This window comes from Podarcis bocagei, assembly GCF_964188305.1.
Source record: "Podarcis bocagei genome assembly, chromosome: 1".
Classification (NCBI taxonomy): Eukaryota; Metazoa; Chordata; class Lepidosauria; order Squamata; family Lacertidae; genus Podarcis; species Podarcis bocagei.
Genome location: NC_138125.1, coordinates 7877888 through 7898793, shown reverse-complemented (window position 1 = coordinate 7898793; position 20906 = coordinate 7877888). Strand labels below are relative to the sequence as shown.

Sequence of the window (20906 nt, the reverse complement as noted above, 5' to 3'; positions counted from 1 at the left end):
GTACTTCAAGTAGCTGAGGGCAAAATCCTTTCTAGAGTAATCTTCCAAGTCTCACTGAAGCAGGCAGAAGATTTGCTAGAGCAGAGCTCAGCTCCTGCTATGTGTATACTTGTTTTGTCTAAAGTCACGCAGGTTTACCACGAGCACTGCATTGGTGGAAGAATGCCTGAGAAATCACATGGAAGCTGCTTAAAACTCCTCTGGGGAAAAGCTGGGCCAGAGAGTGGCATGTTAAGTATTGAGCTGGGCTAGTTGAAATGCCCCTGGTAGATTGTCACTGTCTCAAAGCTACCCTAACTCAATTTAGAATCTTGTGTGCTGGCTCATTTTTCCTCTTTTGGAAAATTATTCCATGCAGTCCATGTGTATTACCAGAACTGCATATACATGTTATATGGTGTACAGACGATGAAAGCAGCAGTGACAAACAGATCACTCAAACAATAAATATTACAAAAACACAGCTGCATGTAAAATGTTGCATTAATGCAAAACTACTAGCAATCACAAAGCAGTTATCAATTCCAAGACACCTCCTCTTTCATGCTCCTGGCTTTCACCCAGGACTCCACCCATCCATCCTGGCTCTGACTTAGGGCCAAGACAAACTCACAGCCTCTCCCAAAGAGGAGAATTCCTGGAACCTGCTGACATCACCTTAGTACAGTGGACCCTCCGGATACGAACTTAATTCGTTCCTGGGGTCCGTTCACACCCCAAAAATTACATAAATAGAGGCGCGCTTCTGCGCATGCGCGCAGTGAAACCCGGAAGTATACACTTCTGGGTTTGCCGTGGCCATAACCCGAAGATTCCATATCCAGAGGGATACGTAAGTAGAGGTACGACTGTAGTCTCTCACTCTAGGCGAGCTTTTCATGGGCATACCCAAGGTAGATGGGCATCCTCAGGCTGCCCCCAGCTGTGGCTCATTCATTCTCTGCACCTTAACCCAGGTATAGCAAATTGGAAGCGTTTTCCATGGGGTCCCAAGGAAAGACTAGAAAGACACTCCTTTCTCTAACCTCTGCTCAATAATTATAATAATTACACAGGTTTGGAAAAGCAGGGTAAGCAATATATAAATGTTAGTGTGCTCTGTCTCTGCTTGGTATGTGTCTGATTACTGATGCCTACAGCTTTTGATGAACATACTTTGGCATGTGTGTAGAGAGACCCTCTTCAGACTAATTTGCTAGGTTGGAATGGGTCGTTCCTCCTTCAGTTCCACACTATCAGTAACTCCTTTCATTCCTCCTACTTAACAATAGGGCTATTGAATCTGCGGAAGGTTAACGAAGCGTTTTTCTTCGTCAGCTGCACAGTCTCTTTGTATGTGTGAACAGAAGACTGAATAGAAATAACAGACAAAATGTTACCGGGTCGCTGTGATGTGCGGCTTTAAGTTGAAGGCCTGTTTGGGTTTCCAGATTGCTAGCTCCCTTGAGGTTTTGTTTCAGGAACCTGAAGTACTCCATAACATCTTTTTTCCATTTTGTTTTGTTATGTCAAAACATAGGAGTATGCTTCACCAGGCAGACTTCAGTTTCCAGTTTAGAATTCTTCTTAATCGCTTCCTCCTCTTTCCCCCCAGCCTCAGATTATGGCGGTCCTCCAGGATGGAGCTCAATATCATTCTGCGTCAGTTACAAGTCTAGGGAGGTGTGATGTCTCTCCCATCTCTGGGTAGCCGAAATGGTTGTGAGCTGTCCTGAGACTGCATGCTTGGGACCAGACTACATGCATCTTTGTGTATGTGCGTGTGGTTTTTAAATAGGAGCCGCAGCTGGGGAGGGGGAAGAAACATTAGGATCAGGGCCATGCTGTGCTTGATTTTTGTTGGGAAAGAAGCATGAATCAGGAGCCCCTGCTGCTGCTATTAAAAAATATACACCAATGAACCCACCCATACAACTGTATGCAAACATGTCTTTGATTTAAAGTATACTTGGGGGGGGGGCAGGAAATGAAGACTCAAAAACAGAAGAGCAGCCCTTCTAGATCAGATTGATTGTATAGTGCAGATGAAGGTGATCGACTGTATGGAATTGGCAGAAATGACTGGCAGAATCCGAGACCAGGGAGAAGAGTTGGTGAAAGAAGACTGGAAGAAATTTAAAGACTATTTACAGAAATATTGTAAAATTAATGAATGTTAGAAGGATGTTGGATAGAAACTAAGGGGTTTCCAGCTGTAATGCTTTAGGAGATACGAAAAAAAAAAGATTTATAAATGGGTAAAAGCTTAATGGTAAGGATTTGCTGAACTAACAAATTGAAGTGGAATACAAAGAAGGGAGGTACGAGGAGGTCTGGGGAAATAAGCGTAAGGAAGATATGTTATGGAAAATTATTTGTTTTTTTAACTGTTTTTATGTTGTATTTTGTATTTTGTTTCTTTTTATTTTTTATTTTTTCATTGTTATATTTTAGAAAACTTTAATAAATATATTTTGGGGAAAAACAGATTGATGTATAGTTATAGCATCTATATAGAACCTTCAGGTCCATGAGGAATATGCCTCTGAATAACAGGGGGAGGGGTTTGGGGGGGGAGGAGTAGGCACTTGGGATAGTAGTGAGAGATCTGGAGGTGTGCTGAATAGGCACGCAGGATTTTCCCGGTCAGGCTGCTTAGGGGAGCTTTGGGACGAATACAGGAACCTGCCAGTTTAGTGTTAAAATGCTAGACAAAAAGCACAGGAAACTCTTGTTCAGGCAGCCCATAGAGTGGATAGGATGTTTATAGGCTGCAGGTTGGGGGAAACCCTCCACCTACGTGGGCATCTGTTCTCACTGAAATTTCTGTTCTCATCTGGCACTTGGAGAAATATGTTCACTACTCATAACTTCCTCTGCCGTATTCCTGCTAACAACTCTTAGTAGCTTATGTTCTACCAAAAAAAGCACAGAGATCTCACACATACACTGCTCTTTTCAAGCTCCCCCCCCCCTCACCCCAGTATAGAGGTGAGATTGGTTTTATAGAGCTGGAATCCTGTTCTGACCCACGGTGGATTTTAAAATTCATGTGCTTTTTATCCGGGAGTAGTGAGGACAGTGATTCCTCCATCCTTTCTCTTGTTCATCTAAAGAAATGATGTTAATAGAGGGTGAATGTTCTTTTTAGTGGTGCATAGAATTGAGCCAGCCCTCTGGCTTGTCTCTGAAGAATAGCTGAACTCACAATTGTCCAGGGTATTATTGTACTGTGGTGTTGGCTAGTAAGTGTAAGAATTGGAGCTATTCCCTCTCTTCCCTCCCTCCCCTGATCCCAAGGCCTTGGAGCTTTGCCAAACAGCATTTTTCTGTGCATGTATGTGGAAGATAGGAATGCAGTGCATCCTACTTGCTCACTGGTTAAAATTTGGTCATTGTTTCGCATGAAGGACGTTGACTCTGCTCTGTTCTCAGACGTATGTTATGGGCAGCTCAGTCTTTGCACAATCCTCCAGCATAACCCTTGGAACCCTCAGATTTATCCTGGTGCTGCACATCCGGTCAAATCAAACACCTTCTGTCTATATCATTTGCTAGGGTAACCCAAGGCTTGCGTGAGCAAGGGTAGGTACTGTAAGCCCACAACTTATGTGCATTTAACTTGTACAGTTACCTGCTTTACACACATGAGGGTTCTGGGAGAAGCGACTTTGGGAATCCCATTGAACCCAGTGTATTTTGACTATACATGATTTTGGTTTTAGACACAATCCCTGAAACATAACTTATGTGAAAATTGCATGCCAGGATCTGAAGAGTAGTTGGACAAGACATTCAAGGGTTGATTACTGCAATACGCTCTTTTGGGGGCTACCACTGGAGACTCTGAAACATATTATCAATTGCTGGGGTACATTCACATTCCCCCCCCCCTCCTCTGGCCAGTTACACAGGTTGCTAATTTGCTTTTGGGCAAATACAAAGTGCTGGTTCTAAGCTTTTCAGCCTTGGACGCATACCTTCAAGTTCACCTTTCCCTGTTTGAGCCAACCTACCAGTTGAAGGCAAGTCAGAAGGCACAATTTACCGTCCTCTCATTACAGTGGATCATTATAGTAATGGCTAGAAGCAAGAGCTCCACAGTTATGACACCACAAGCATTGGAACCTCCTTCCTGAATAAGATAGGAAATGGCAGAAGCAGTTGCCTGATTTAAGTAGATACATATGTAATGCTGGTGGTGGATTTGAGTATTTATGGAGAAAAGCCTCTGTACATGTAAAACACCTTGTTTGTTTGTTATGACTGAGGAAGTGATGTGGCTGTTTTTAGAGAGAGCTGGCAACATAATTTAAAGTTATGACTGGAACCTGTCTTACCACCGCAACAAGTTATAACAAGTTGGGAGGGGGACACAAATTGTGAGCAAGTTACTAAAGCTGTGGATTAGTATACTGGAGAGGAGATTACTACTGCTAAGATCAAAGTTCTTATCCATTTGCTTTTAAACTGCTACAAAGCTAATTTTTGAAGTGTAGTTTTGCCATTAAAATGGATTCTGTAAAACTGTGTGTCCTTTCTCCTGGGTGGATAGAAGAATATAATCTTATTTAAACCAACTGGCTTTTGAAATAAATCCAACTTCATAATGGATCTTGAATTAAATATAAACATGTCTAAATTCATCACCACTCAAAATGGAATTCTCTGCTATATTGCAAGTTACTTTTGTCATGCTGCCTAGGTCTAGAACCTCACAAGGGGTACTTATAAAATAAGCCAGGATGGTGCTATTATACCAGCTGAACTTGCCTTATAGTGAATCAGACCATTGGTCAACCTGACCCAGCCATGTCAATGTTGATTGGCTGTGGTTCTCCAGGATTTCATGCTGGAGTCTTTCCCAGCTCTACCTGGGGATGCCAGTGATTGAAAGTGGGGCATTCGTCATGCAAAGCGGATGCTGTACTACTGAGCCATGGCCCTTCCTTTCAGGAATGGTTAGATGCTAAACAAGCCAGTTGGTTTGTTTAGCAGTTAACCATGGTTCATGTTTACCAAGATCCCTGGTTATTACCTAACATGAAGCTGAGATTCTTTGAAACTGAATTCAAGGGGAATGGGGAGGCTTGAGCCTGACGCTTAGTTCATGCTCATTCCATCATGGATTACTACTCCACATGTACTGGGTCAGTATTCGCAAAAGCCTTCGAAGTTCACATTAGGAGGGTTGCTGCTTCCTTGATGGCTCCTGTTCCCCGAGCCCTTTCCATGTTCCTCCCTCCATAGAATCATCTCCTCTGTGTTACTGCCAAGCTGGCTTGAAGTGGAACAGTCTCCCTTGAGAGGTTGTGGACTCTCCTTCCTTGGAGGTTTTAAAGCAGAAGTTGGATGGTTGTCTGCCATGGGTGCTTTAGTTGAGATTTCTGCATTGCAGGAGGTTGGAATAGATCCCTTTCAACTCTATGATTCTATGAAGTATTGCTAAGCTTACAGTGGCTGAGGTCAGCCCTTGCTGAATCATAGTCAAGTTTAGGATGGGAGGAAACACGAAAGGGAAGAATATCAGTCAAGAAATGCTCAAGAACATAAATGAGACCAGGACCCTTGTCCGTGCAGAAGTCTTTTTCTTTTTCCTCGAGCTCTTTGGAGCTCTTAGTTCAGGCATGCATTGATAATGTTTGTAGGCTTGGAAACCTAGAAGTACCATAGAACGAGCTTCCTGTTAGCTGCCTTGCAAAGCTCGCATAGTGCCTGGGCCGAGTTGGCAATTCTTTCCTCCCTTTGCGAAAACATTGCAGCCAGAATAAATTGCACCTACAATATGATGACGGTAAAGCAGCATAATTGAGCAGAATTCCATCTTTGTAAGAAGCTGTGTAATTCCATTCCTTCCCAGGCTTGGAAAAATCCTAGACATCGAAAAGTTGATGCTGATGCCTAAGAATGTCTCCTTTCTACTCTCCCTGCATGGAATTGGAAAAAGGGGGGGGGCTTCCCAAACCCCTGATTCTGGCGCCTGCAACTCTTCCATAATAACAGCCCACAAGTCTGTGTTTGTCTTCTTTAAACCACTTTAACAGTGTGAGGTAGGGGGAAGAAGTGCAGTTGGAAAGCCTTTGGGAGTGACAGAAACGGAGGAAATGAGGTAGGGTTGTGACTTCGTGGTAGAACACACAACTTGCATGCAAAAAGTCTGTTTCATTGCCTGGCATCTCTGACTTGGGCTGGGGATTGCTCCTGTTTAAAACCCTGGAGAGCCACAGCAAGTCGTTGTAGGTCAGAGGTAGACAATGTGGTGTTCTCAAGATGTTGTTGGCGTCCAGCTCCATTCAGCCCCAGCCTGTGTGGTCAGGGATAATGCAAATGAGAGTCCAACAACCTCTGGAGAGAGCGCACCACTCTGGCTACCATTGGTAGAGATGATGACCAGGCTACCTGGAGCTCCCTATGTTCCACTTCTTAGAGAAGCTTAATCATTCATTCTGGGTGGAGTCCTCTCCCCAAATAATATACGAGAATACTGTTGCTGCCTCCTTCTCCTTCGAGTTATCTGCCAGTGTATTTTATGCCATTGACAGTCATTGCTTCAGTCTTTTTAGACTGGAATCTCCATGTCTCGCTCCCCTTTTATGGGGGCTCTGCACAATGTTGTCCATTTGTGTCTTTCCCAGTGCAACTTCCGTATTTTTTTTCTTGGTGTGATTTACTTTATTATGTTTGCGAAGAATGGTTGTGCTGCACAATATCTCCACAGATAGAGGAGTAATGCTAAGGGCACCTACATCTTTTTAAAGAGGTGTTCTTTTGGTGTGTGTGGTGATCTGTTGAGCAGGGTAGGCTCACAGCTCACTACATGTTCATTATAACCTTTGTGCAGGGCACCCTGCTTATTTTTGTTTAATTGTGCTCTTAAGTAGTGCTTTTAAACTCTTCCAATCAACTCTTCCAGCCCGAAAGAAACATTAAAGCACTTTTTTTTGGGGGGGGTGCGGGTATTATTTTTTGCCTGTCATGGATAATAATGGGCAGCCATGCATAAATGAATATCTACTTTGCACTAAATAAATTGTTTTTATTTTTTAAGGATCTCTTGGAATTCTTCTCCCTTAAATGACTGTTCAAGTGAATTTGACTTTTCCACTTATATAGCAACTGTTTCCCTTCCACAGGTGTGGATGGAATATAGGAGGGTGAAGACACAGAATAAGTGTCTTTCCTCCACCATGTTGAAAGCCACTTGCAGTTAATGCAGGTGACATTGGAAGAAGCATGATTATTAGTACTAGGAGTCATGCATCTGGAAACAGCCCTTAGCATAGGATTGGAAATGAAAATGTTGGGAAAGGAATTCAGGCATGCAGAGATGAGCATAAATTGGCACAGCTGCTCCATGTGGACCAGCGTTAGAAACTGAGATATGAAAGCTAGGAGCTAAATGGCACCTTAAACCTAGGTTATGGGGCCCAACAACAGAATGTCTAGGCGTGCTTTTCTTATAACAAGAATACAAAGCTAAAAACGAATGAACTGCAGCTAAAATATTATGTTCATTTTTTACATGGCCTAGTCCTTCCACTGCCCACCCCCCTAATATTCTCAAGAGGATCTCTTCTCCAGTCTTCAGTTAGTAGCTGGATGTGGGGAGGCAGATAAAGGTCCTCTTTACCTTCCACTCTGAAGTTTTAATCTGAAATCTTAGCCGCAATACTAGCGCCCAGAGCTCAGAAACTGCTCACGCTAAAGAAATTCCCTCTTGCAAAATGCACCTAGAACAATGGGAGTTTCAAACACAGATGTGGACTTCTACTAGAGCTTCTCAATTTCACTGGAAAGCTGCTATATGTGTTCTTGCCCTTCCTTAAACTACCAAGATCTGCAGGTTATGCTGCAGAGCCTAGACTGCAAGTCAGAACCAGAGCACCGAGGTCAGTATAACAGCTTGATGACATCTGAGGGTAGCTCACCAGATGGTACAGATTCCCTGGTATGGTTGGAATGGGAGGCATTTACCTAGAGGATATTTGGAGGGCTGAGATTATTGTGTTCAGCAAATGGCTTCATTGGATCAGTTTAATTGAGAGAAGAACAAGAAGATTTGAGTGAGTCTCTTGTCTGTCTGCCGTTGTCTTTTTTATGTTTAAAACCAAACCAAAGGAAGAACCCTTAGAAACTGTATTCCATTAAAGCTTCTCTCTGAGATGTTAAAGACCAAACAGATACTAGCAGAAATTCAGCAGGCTCTTTCTGTCAAAAGTAAAATTCCCTTAGTTTATTTGGGGGATTTGCAGCGAGGGCTTTTGTGTGTCTCTCTCTTCTAATCATGGAACAATTTCAGCACCAATAAATCTTAAAATTGACCACCTAGTGCTTTTGATAGGCATTGGATCTCACCATGGCAGAGAGGCTTGCATTTGGCGCCAAATTTAATCTGTGCCTAATGCAAGCTGAGCTTGCCTGGGAACATGCCACTGTATGTTGCTTCCCCTTTGTCAGTTTCCTTAAGCTTGAGATGAATGTGGACAAAGCAGGGTGTTGTCTGTGCAGACATATTTTTGTACTTTAACGCTGTACTTCTCAGGTTCTGGAGCCTCTGGTGTCATGGAATATACACTCTGTGGAAGTGGGGGACCTACACAGAGAACAGAAAGGATTCAACTTAGTGCCATTCTTTATTTTCATCTTCTGTTTTTAAACCCTTCATCACTTACATCACATACAAATAAATAAATAAATAAATAAATAAATAAATAAATAAATAAATAAATAAATACCATTATAGCAACAACAATACTCAGCATATTTACCTAAACCTTGCACACTCAATTACATGTAAAAACCCGGATGAAAATATGTTTTTTCTAGATGCCCATAATGAACATCCATTAATTTTCCCCAGAGTTGCCATAGTACATGGGTAGGCAAACTAAGGCCCAGGGGCCGGATCCGGCCCAATCGCCTTCTAAATCCGGCCCACGGAGGGTCCGGGAACCAGCGTGTTTTTACATGTGTAGAATGTGCACTTTTATTTAAAATGCATCTCTGGGTTATTTGTGGGGCATAGGAATCCGTTCATCCCCCCTCCCAAAAAATATAGTCCAGCCCCCCCCCCCCCAAGGTCTGACAGACAGTGGACTGGCCCCCTGTTGTAAACGTTTGCTGACCCCTGCCATAGTATAAAACTTGAGTTTTCAGGTTTGTCTAAATGTAAACAACTGTTTCAGACCTCCCAGGTTGTAATCATAGAATTGTAGAGGACCCCAAGGGTCATCTAGTCCAACCCCCTGCAATGCAGAAATCTCAACTAAAGCATCCATGACAGACTCCCATCTAACCACTGCTTAAAAACCTCCAATGAAGGAGCTCTTGCTTCTTGTAACGCAGGCCTCCAAATCCCACAGCTGCAGGGTTGGAATAGAAGCTCTGTTGGGGCCCAACCAAAGAACCAATACAGTGGTACCTCGGGTTAAGTACTTAATTCGTTCCGGAGGTCCGTTCTTAACCTGAAACTGTTCTTAATCTGAAGCGCCACTTTAGCTAATGGGGCCTCCTGCTGCTGCCGCGCCACCGGAGCACGATTTCTGTTCTCATCCTGAAGCAAATTTCTTTACCTGAAGCACTATTTCTGGGTTAGTGGAGTCTGTAACCTGAAGCGTATGTAACCTGAAGCGTATGTAACCCGAGGTACCACTGTAATCTCTGTTCATTTAGCTTTCACATCAGCGCTTGGGAGCAGTTTTCACAAAACAAATATGTGAAGTGGGTCAGCAGTGGGTATTGTTCTGCAAGAGGAGCTGATTTCCTCTATCTGTTGGGCGAGGCAGGCGAGCCAACTGTCTTTAGCTTCGTAGAGAAAGTGGTAAGTGAGGTATAAAAAATATTAAAATAAATTCCCAGTGATTTGGGCATATTGTCAAGCCTAACCAGTAGGCACTGTGGCTCCGCCTTCCAGGGGGGCCTTAAAAGCACATTGACTGCAGATCCAAAGATGGTCTTTTGCTACCCTTCTCTCTCCTTTCCTCCCCCCACTCTAAAACCCTGAGCTGGGGCTTCTTTTGGTACCAGGCAGCCAATGTTCTTGAAGCACCTCATCCGCCCTGTGCCCAGATAGCCAGCTGTAGCCTCTTTCTCCAGATGTAGTTGTTGTGCCCTCCAAATCTCAGCACAACTAGGGGGGTGAAGCTTGCTGCCTACCTTTGCCCTAAGCTGCAGCAAAAGGCCGAGCCTCCTCAGAGTAGTGCCTTCTCCAGAGGCCAAGGTGAGCAGAATTGTTGGGCCTCTGCTCATTATGTGACTTCAGCAACTGTTTTATGTATCCGTCCCAGGTCTTGGAGTTGTAAACCCCTGCAGTGCTTTGCAGAGCAAGGCCTGCTGAATTGCAGGTGAGGCTTTGCCGCACAATGACAGATCATGGGCTTGTCTGATGCAGTTGCATTGCATAGGCTCAGTAACCCCCTTGTGCTCTCTTATCACACAAGGTATTCTGCCCATATTGCCTGCTTGCTTTTTTGTATATTACAGTAAAAAGGTTGGCCTGTTCTGGAAAAAACATGGTAGAAATGGTGGCGAAGTGAGCCCACATATTGCAAGGGTGGGCAGTTTTAAACCTGAGTAAGTGAGTAGGGACGTGGGTGGCGCTGTGGGTTAAACCACAGAGCCTAGGACTTGCCGATTCGAATCCCCGTGATGGGGTGAGCTCCCATTGCTCGGTCCCTGCTCCTGCCAACCTAGCAGTTTGAAAGCACGTCAAAGTGCAAGCTCCAGCAGGAAGGTAAATGGTGTTTCCGTGCACTGCTCTGGTTCGCCAGAAGCGGCTTAGTCATGCTGGCCACATGACCCGGAAGCTGTACGCCGGCTCCCTCAGCCAGTAAAGCGAGATGAGCGCCACAACCCCAGAGTCGGCCACGACTGGACCTAATGGTCAGGGGTCCCTTTAACCTTCACCTTTAAGTGAGGCTAGCAAAATAAGATTCCTGATAACATTTATTACAAAAAATGTATTTTAAGAAGAACCATAGTGAGTGGCTAACCAAATAACTGAAATTGTGCCTAGGCCTCCCTCTCCCCTCTGCTTCCTGGTGTGAAAAACCAGAATTTCGACAGATGGGTTTCCTAAGAGATCTGGGACGATATATGTTGGCATGCAAAAATTCTGGGGCCACACCCTAAATTGCAAGTAGCTAGGAGTGAGTGGCTGGGAGAGAGTAGCTCTTCCGTGACTTGCCACCATACTGGAGACAAAACTGCTGCTGGGCCCAATGGACTGGTGGTTGGACTGCTAATAACCATGTCTGTTTTGGCAGCTTTAAAACCTAAGAGGAGGTTTGTTGGATCTTCAGAGCAGATATTCAGCCAGTCCAGCACCCTTTCTTTCCCAGCAGTGACCAGCTGGCTCAGCCAGCAGACCTCACAAGCTGAGCATGAAGGCAATCGTTTTTGTCCCCAACTCTAAATATATATATTTTTTGGGGGGGTGTACTTCCTTTCAACACCGAGGTTCCATTTAGCGATTCTGGCTGATAGATTCATCAACTGTTGTTTCCAGTGAATCTGTCTGATCCTTTTTTGAAAAGTTAGCGAAGACACTAGTTGCCACAGCAGCCACACCTTGAAGTGAATTCCATTACACTTCATTAGAAGTGCTTCATTACCCATCAGTTCTGCCCTGAACATCAACTCATTACTGAGTTTTATTATTATGGGAGAGAGGAGTGTTTACTCTTCCCCAATATTATATAATTATATAAACTTCTATTGTGTACTTTCTCAGTTGTATACCCCCCTTAAAAAAAATTAGAGTGGCTGCTCTAATTACAACTTGCTGCCTTGACCCTAAAGCCAAACGTTGATTGCAGGAAGTACAGACAACAAGGAAACATCCTCTTTTTAAATTGTACCTTTGGATTCAAAGCAGCAAGCAAATAAATAGTTGTCGTGGCTTATTTATACATTATTTTACTGGAGAAAGGATCCACAAAGAGAGTACACAACATTCAAATCCTCCAATTTGAAGTCTTAAAACAGAGCATTAAAACTGAGAACAAATAGCAGGGAGGAATTTAAAGCTGCCCCTCAAAGCATGCCAGAACATTAAAAGTTTTAACAACTCGCCTAAAGGAACCTGCATAAATGAGAGAGCCAAGCTCTGGGGTGTTGCAACCGAGAGGGCCCTACCCCTCAGTCCAGCAAAAGGCACATCTGCCAGTGCAGAGCCAGGCCTCAGATGAACACAGTAAATGGGTTGCATTCATGTGGAAGAAAGCAGCCCTTCGAATATTCTGGGCTGTGTGATATGTAGGGGTGTGAATGTGTTGGTTGTAAATACATAGAAGGACCTTGGACTATCTTTAGGGTTGGGCGGATGCCTATGAGTGGAGGTGTTGTGGTTTGTAGAAAAATAAAAAGAAGGGAATGAGTGTAAAAGGTTTCGTTTTGCTAAACACTTTGAAGCAGAATCAAACTCTCTGATGATTATTGACATGCAAATTCTGCAGACCACCCACATTTCTTGAAAGCATGAGATGACTGCGCTTCCGGAAGCCTTGTCCGGTTATAGATTCCCAGATACGTGTTTGCTATGTGTGTGTTCAGGGACACACCTGATCTTTAAACAATGGAGAGAGTGGTTGAGCTGCCGTGAAAGCTTACGGATTTAAAGCTGCCCCCATAACTTTACTGTGGATTCCCATACTTTTCCGCACTTTGCATTTCCGACTTGTTGAGTAGTGTTGCTCTTCAATCTCTCTGGAGCTGTGCCCTGGGGGGTAGCTGGTCTTGGCACCAGATGGCCCTGAACTGTGTGAACTTGAATGGGGGACGAGGAAGCCTGTGCATTCTGAGCTTGGGTGTGTGTCAGATGTGAGCAGCGTCACAGCCTGCGGGGCCTCTACTTTTGGCCCACAGGAGGGGAAAGGAGGGCAGCGCCCATTCCAAACCAACTTTGCAAACAATGGGCTGTAAATTTCACGATAAGATTCTCATTGCCAGTTTGTTTCAAAATAGCATTCAGGTGTGTGAGAGAGAGATTTCCCTGGGTTAAAGAAACGTAATTACAAACAAATTGGTCCAGGGGTTTTTGTGCTAAGTTCTTGGGTGTAGGGGAAGAACCAAAAGGGATTTGCTTCCCTCCCTTGCATTTTGTGGGCATCAATTTTTGGAGGGGATTTAAAAGAATGAAAATGGTGTGCAACATCATAGAAGTGCTCCTAGGAAATAACCTGCAAAAATTCAGAAGGATGCCCAGCATTTTTCCAACCAAGCACCACTAGCAAGGAGCAGCTTCTGGTCAGAAAACCTTGTCCGCTACTGATAGTTTTCATGTCATGACTCCCTTTAATGTTTTAAGGAATCCCTCTTCTTCCTGTATTGCTTCTTTAAAAATGGACTTTGAAAAAGGTTTTCTTAAGGTTTGCTTATTAACATCTTTCTCTATTTCTTTGCAGATTTATTCTTGTAGGCAGTAGTGAAGAAAAGCACAATGGAATTCTACGAGTCGACCTATTTCATTGTCCTCGTCCCCTCTGTCGTGATTGCCGTCATCTTCCTCTTCTTCTGGCTTTTTATGAAGGAAACTCTGTACGATGAAGCCCTCGCGAAACAAAAGAGGGACCAAAAGTTTCCGCCTGCTAAGGCTGATAAAAAGAAGGCAGAGAAGAAGAAGAGCAAGAAGAAAGAGGCTCAGAATGGGAACCTCCACGAGTCTGACTCGGAGAGCGCCCCTCGAGATTTCAAGCTATCTGATGCTTTGGGGGCAGAAGAGGAGCCTATCCCTACTGCCCCTTTGGGTGTGACAGAGGCCCCCAGTGGCCTCCGAGAGAGGAAGAAGAAGGAGAAGAAACGTAAAGGGAGCCCAGAGGAGCAGGCACCCAAAGACCCGGACAGCACCAAGTCTGGAGGGAAGAAAGTGGAGCCAGTACCTGTTACGAAACAGCCCACCCCACCGTCTGATGGAGCTGGGTCAAAGAAGAAGGCGGGACAAAAGAAGCAGAAGAATGGAATAGGTATCTTCATGCTAGAATTTGGGGGCAGGGGCTTGGTTTAGCCAACTCGGGTTCCTAAGCTGTTGGGATGGATTAAAATACAAAATGGCACAATACAACTTTACTGCTTTCTCTCACCTCCACAAGCGTTGCCCTAAGTAAAGCTTTGCTCCTGGTTTAAAATACAAAGGGTGCTTCCAGACTGTCAGTGTTTTACACTTACATGGCCTTGATTGATGATAAATTCAGGCTGTGCTATCAGAGTGGGTTTGGCGCTCTTGCACAGCAAACCCACATCCCCCAAATTAGACACTTTTGCCATAAGGAAAACTAATCTGGAAATGCTGTGGAAAGTGTGTGATAACACTAATTCCGTGATGTGGTGTCATATAGTCTTCCTGCAGACTTCGGGCTCAATAAGCAGGTTGTCTGAAAGCAGCTTAAGTGTCCTGTTGCAGAATGCTTCCAAAAGAGGTTTGGGGTTATTTTCAGCCCCGGTGGAACTGCTAGCTAACTCCTGCTGCCTCCATAGAATTGGACTCATTTATTTCTGCTCCCCCCCCAATAAATCCCACACTTTTTGGTGCTGTATTGTAGTAAGCCACCGTCTTATCTAAGGATAGCAAAGATGGAAATATAAAAGGAGTGGAGAATATTTTCAGCATGAGGCACTTTCTTCACCCTGCATTTGATCGCTACTGTTAAGATCTAGTAAAAGACTTTCCAGTATGCTTGAAGGCTAGCTGGTGTCACAGGTTCAGCATAAACGTTCTCGCCAAAGCATGCAGTCTTTCCTCATTTCCAGATTACTTCTGCACCAGCATCCTCTATTGCAATTGCTTGATGTTCTTGCATTATACCAGATTGTTATCTCTCTACCAGTCCCCTTCCACCCTGATCTCTCTTCTCTTTATTTTTACAATAAAAACGTGCTGCTTCTTTATGTGCACATTTGATGATTGCTACAGAGGTGCTGCTGCTGCAAGATGCTCTATATGCTGCAGTTTTAGGCTTTCTTTTTTTAAAAAATAAATACTGCAGTGATTCAATATTCTGAAGTGTAGTTAACTTCTCTCACGGCTAATCTCTCTAGACCTGAGTCTTAGCAGCTCTGTGGTCTGAGCACAATACAAGTGAGGCAATGTTTTGCAAAACTTAGTTTCAAAATCAGATGTGGAATAAGGATATGGACCTTGCTGCTTAACAACCCCATGACTTCCATGAAGAAGTGGCTCTTTAGTATTTCAGGAAATGCTTTGCTATGTAAAGTTTCATATTGGCATGCAAAAGTTTGCCTGCTACCTCTTGTATCGGGAGGCTGAACCCCTGATAGTTTTGTACCTCCTGGTGTTCTTAGAGCAGAGTTTTGCCTCGTATCTGTGGAATGCAGCTTCAAAAACAGGCATATTCTGTTGGTCCAAGCAAGCTTTTGGGCTATTCAGAACTTGTCCCCAGACCCAGATGTTCAGAGTAACAAAAGCAAAAAACAGTTGTGGTATTACTAATCCACTATTCATTCTTGGTTGCAGTTCTGTGTTAACTCTTCTGCTGGCCTATATTTAAAGCCTTCCTCACAGGTGCTTCTGAAAAATAACAGTTTTAACTATTTCTGTTTCTTTAATTATTAGCAAAATGTTTGTCATTATGATAGGAGAGGGTATGTACGGAGACAGAGCTTGTATATTGTAAGGATCATGGTATTATTATTGATGTTTGTGTGTAAGTGTGTCTCACTTTGGCACAGTGACACAGCATCCTTGGTGTGGGTGTATATATGTATATATAATCTATGGCACCTAACACAGGACAGTCTCTAGATTATTTACAATTGAATTTTAAAACATACAAAATTGTTTGGAGGCTTCCCGTTGAGTGGAGTCACCCATTTTTGGGTGCTGGGCAAATTTTCCTCTGCATTGTTCACAAGTGCAGTGTGTTTTCCTTCTGGCTTCCCTACAGGGGTGAATTCAATTTCATAATTAAGTAAAGGTGAAGACTTGGAAACCGATGGAGCTCAGCATTTATACCATTCCCCTGTATCTTGAGATCCCAACCATTAACAATTGAGGCTGTTCCTCCTTGCATAGCCTCAAGTCTGTGTTCCGTTTCTTGGTCATGTTAAGAGTGTGGCAGAATGTTGAGGTCTATCTTGACAGTATCTAAATACATACATATATGCATGCACACATACCATGTTAGATCACTCTAAAGCCTGATGTGTCTTGTCTTTTATAGATGACCAGGATGCCAAGACTGATTCATTTTTGTCCCCGACTAAAAAGCAGGACCCTCTCCTGTTGCATCATGAGATAAAACAAGAAAGTGTATCGGGCAAGAAGAAAGTTTCTGCAAAGAAACAAAAGACAGATAATGGTAATATACAGATTTCTCTTTCTCACTCTTCTTTTAAGATCCTTTCATCGTCAGTGGGGATGGAGTAACTGCCATGAGTTTAATTTTCAGGATTTGTTCTCTGCATTCCGAGACACTATTCAAAAATGTTTGGGAAAATAGGGTACTCACCAGGCCAATTCAGAAGGGAGAAGGAGTAGAGAGCCTGTTGTAACCCCTCGCTGTGTGTGTGAACAGTACAGTCTCCCAGGGCATTTTGCTTTTGACCTCAAGGTTGCTCTACTCAAGCAAAACGTCTTTAGGGGCAGAGTAAGCTTGAGGCTGCAGAACAGGAGTTCATTGACATATTTGATGTGATTTTGTCAGGGCTGATTCAGAATATAATTTTCCAAGTTTCTATTGCATCTATCTAAATCTAATGACGTTTTGACCTATACATACGGGATCTTGTTAACTTTGATTGATAGACTTACGTATGCTATTGCTGTTCTCATTTCATTTTCTCTCTCCTTTCCCTGTGTGTGCTCATTTTTGATGTCACATTACAAAACAGCTCCTCCCTGCATTGATTGTGTGTGCATGTACATGCATGTAAGCACATTTACAGAATGACACTTTTTTAAACGTATGTGTGTAGTGTGATTGTTTTATTTATTTAAGTTTCTATTCTTCCTTTCCTCCAAGGACCTCAAGGCAGCTTGTATAATTCTCTCTCTTCTCTATCCGCTGCTTCCAATTTTATACTCCTATTACCCCTGTAGTGTAAAGTTAGACTGATAGAAGGTGACAGGTCCCAGTGAGCTTCACAACTAGTGTTAGAAACTCAGATTTATAAGCTAGATGCCAAACGGAATGTCTAGTTAGCATTTGGGAGCCAGAAGGCTCAAAAGTCGTATTTTTCGAGAAAAAACTTTTGGTTCCTGAAATTCATTCTGGTTGTGCAGATAAAATATTACAGATAGAATTCTACAGGGTGTGTTGTGAGTGTGTGAAAACAGGCAAGATCCGAGGATCCCCAGGCATGTGGCTCCAGAGGTTGGAGACATCAGGCGCCACCCTGGGGCTGGGCAACTTCACTGGGTCGCAAGTGGCCAGGAGCCAGATGCAAAATGTGCCTGCCGAATTTCGACCGCTGCTCACAACTGAGTGGGGTTTAGAACCCTGGACTCTCTACTCAACCACAATGCCAGACTGACCCAGTCGATCATTTCATGCAACCTGATGAAGCAGGCGCTGCCTCCTTATGAAGCTTTATTCACAATAAACTTCTTAGCAAGCAGAACACTTCCATCTGCTCTATATCTGCTCTTAGTGCTTTAAAGCTCAGGACAGGCCATGTTTTCTTCTTTTGCTGTTACTGTTTTCCCTTTCAGGAATGTGCCTAGGTCACTTTTGTAACAAAAATGAACATCAGATTCCGGTCCATCAGTATTTATCTGTCTCTGAAATCTTTATTCTGTCTTCCTGTAAACCGCTCAAGGCAGTAGGGTTTGACACATGGGTCAAGCAATGGTATGTCAAGAATCCAGGCAGTAACTCTATGTCTGATTTAATAGCAAGCACTGCACAATCTTTGCTTCTTGTTGTCCTCTTGGTCAAGGTGAGCGACATGGAGGTGCTCAAGTGATTCTCTTGAAGGGGCTGAAACAAGTCTTATGTGGAACAGCTACTCTGTGAGGTTACTTGTTCTCATGGGTGCAGAGCAGCCTAGTTCAGATGTTATTGGCCAGACCATGGTTTGTGACTGCCTCGTGGTTCCCCCCTTCTCTCACATAGAGTTCCTTCTCCCTTTCCTCCCCTGCCCTGACTTGACCACGGTTTGCTGTGACATCCAAATTGGGCAAACCATAGTTGCCTGCCACTAACAAGGAACTTCAAACCATGGGCTCTTAAGTCCATTTCATGGTTTCAAATTGTTGATTCTGTGAAAGCATTTCTGATCTGCTTTCCGGGTTGTTGTTGTCTTTAAAAATGCCCAATCTGTCCAACATTTATAATTTGAAACAGTAAGAAGTGTTGAAACAAAACAAGCAAGAACAACTAAGTGCAATCAAACTCTGATAAGGTTGAAAGTCTGTAAGAATGAAAAAACGTTTTCCAGTGGCATCAGAATTAGCCTCACTGTGCAGGGCAGCTAAGTCTCCTGGGCAGGGAGTTTCACAGCCTGGGTGCTGCACATGTTCCACCCAACAGCATCCTAGGAGATGGCAGGATATGCACAAGGGTTTCCCCAGTTAATCTTGGTGGAGTGACAGATTCATATGGGGAGAGATGGTTTTTGTGAATGTTCTGGTTCCAAATCAATTAGGCTTTAACGGTAATGGCCAGCACTTTGCACTGAGAGTAGTCAGCAGTCCATGAGCCCGCAAATTGCGAATGACTTGCAACCTCATGGCTTGGCTACATCCAAAAACAGGCCAGGGAGAATGCAGGCAGCATCTGTGACCTGCACTGAGCAAGAGTTTGAACCCTGCATTAGAGACACCCTGCCCCCTGAAAAACTCTAGCTCTCAGGATAAGGAACTGGTATGGTTCAATTAATGCTTTCAAATCATTTAACAAAATAAATAAAAGTAGTATCATTTGGCGTATCTTCCACTTCCCTAAAGCTTGTACCCTATACCCTTGAAACTATACTACATCATGTGATTAGAAAAAACTCAGAAAGTTTCATCAAATGGTTGAGGGGTGGGTGAGAAAGAGACGTCTGTGCTGAATGGCAAGCCTAGGCATGGAAGGGTTATGCAATGGGGAAGGGAAATCTGATGACTAGTTCTCTTGGTGCCTAGGTGTGGATGTGGATGGCAGTTCCTGTATCAAGGCCTGTTGGTGCAGTCAGAAGAACTGTGCTGTGTCGCTGTAGGTTGTCCAAGTCCCAAGGAATGGGGTTGGTGGAAGGAGTGTTCAGGCATGCTCTGTTCCCACCCCTGCAGCCCGAAGGGGTCAAAGAGAAAGTACAGCTAATGTTGGCCACATAAGCAATAATTGTTGCTTGGATTATTAGACTTGCTTATGTGGGTGAAAGATGCAAGGTGAATATTTAAGGTGGTTGCAGCACCATCTGCTGGAACTGTGGTTTTAGGCAAGGATTCAGCAACCGATGGCCTAAGCTTTTTGTGTTTGTGTGCATGTCAGGTATGCAACAATGCATTCACTGGTACATGCGCAGCTTCTCATGCCTTGGTGTACTGAACCAGGATATAGAGAGTTGTGGGACTTGCAATGCAAGGAGGCAAGCTTGCAGCTCCACAGTCTCCGTTGATGGTGCCACATCTGACAACCATGTGGTTGCCCAGCCATACTCTACAATTACAGCTTTTCAATTGTTCTCTTCCATGCATATTTTTGTGTGTGTGTGTGTTTGGTTACACTCAGGTCTATGCCACCTATGAACTCCAGCAGTGTTGCATAATAAATTGTGAGCTGTGATCTTTAGTAGTGTTGCATAATGACTTCTGATGACAAAGTGAGAGCTAAAGTTCTTACTCCATTCTTAATTAAAGTTAAAATAACCTGGAATCCTTTAGGGTTTTCTTACCCTGATACAATGTGCGCTGGGGCTGGTCGAGATATGGTTTTCAACATCGCAATATATGATGAAGTCTGAAATAAGGATGGAATAAGCATTGGCTGGCTTCATGGCTTTCCCCACATTGTGGTTTTTGCACAGAGCTTGTGTGCGTAAGAGCGCATGCACGCGCACACACACACCATGATTCGCGATACGTTGCCAGGTCAAAAATTATGAAACTGATAAATTTCTGAATAATTGAAGCACCTTTTGCCTGTGTTCCCTTTGTTCCCTAAAACTCCAGTCATGACATTGGTAGACGAGCCTTTGATTCATGCAACGACTTATATCCCTTTGATGGATAATGCTGACCAGAACTTGGCAGGGGAAAAGAGAGAAGCGGCTGACTTGGTGAAACAAGATGGGATTGAAGCGCTGCAGAAAAGCAACTCCAAGAAGCTGAAGAATGAAACCGACAAAGGTACTGCGGTCGAGGACATGGCAGGGCCAAGGGAGGCCTGTGGGGTTGTGCTGCAGAGCGTGGAAACGCGGTCAGTGCGGCGAGAGCTGAGGTTTCCTTTCCATCATGTTTCTCTCCTTCACGGTTGAGGAGAGATGTGGGCAGATGTGCAATTTCCTGTAAATGGGCAGGAAGTAGAGGGAATCTTTCGGAGTTTTAGTCTTGCAATATAATTAGCTCCGCTCAGTCGCCCTCTTCCCCTTCCCCACCAGATGTGCCTCTCTAAATGACATTTGAATCTCGTTAGCTGTAGAGTTGCAAACCTGAGGCTTGGAAGGCAGTATGGCCCTCCAAGCCTATCTGTCTGGCCCCAGGAGCTCTCACCAGGCTGCACTCACTGCTGGTCCTGCTTTGCCCTCTCCTTGTGTGTGTTTGCCTTGCTGGAATATGCCCTTGAACTTGCTTGCCTGGATGGGAGGGTAGAGGGGGTGGGTGTACCTAGGAACTAGCCTACAACAGAAAGGTGAAATTTGCATCCATTGCCCCACCCACTTTTGTCTCTGGCCACGCCCACCTTCGCATGCCCCCCCACCCTGGAAGGTCGCCCAGAAGAGAATGTGACCCTTGGCATGAAAATGGTTTTTCCCCCTTCTGAGTTAGCTGA

At 44.0% G+C, this 20906-nt stretch overlaps 1 protein-coding gene across 5 annotated transcripts in view; it reads left to right on the top strand.

Moving 5' to 3' along the window:
- KTN1 (kinectin 1) overlaps positions 1 to 20906 on the top strand; it is a 103420-nt gene that overhangs the window by 15566 nt on the left and 66948 nt on the right. For all 5 annotated transcript variants that reach the window (XM_081191198.1, XM_081191201.1, XM_081191200.1 and 2 more), the window contains exons 2-4: positions 13383 to 13940; positions 16155 to 16292; positions 20087 to 20263. In XM_081191198.1, the coding sequence (XP_081047324.1) occupies positions 13418 to 13940; positions 16155 to 16292; positions 20087 to 20263 (838 nt within the window). In that variant the 5' untranslated portion in view covers positions 13383 to 13417. The remainder of the gene's footprint in view (positions 1 to 13382; positions 13941 to 16154; positions 16293 to 20086; positions 20264 to 20906) is intronic.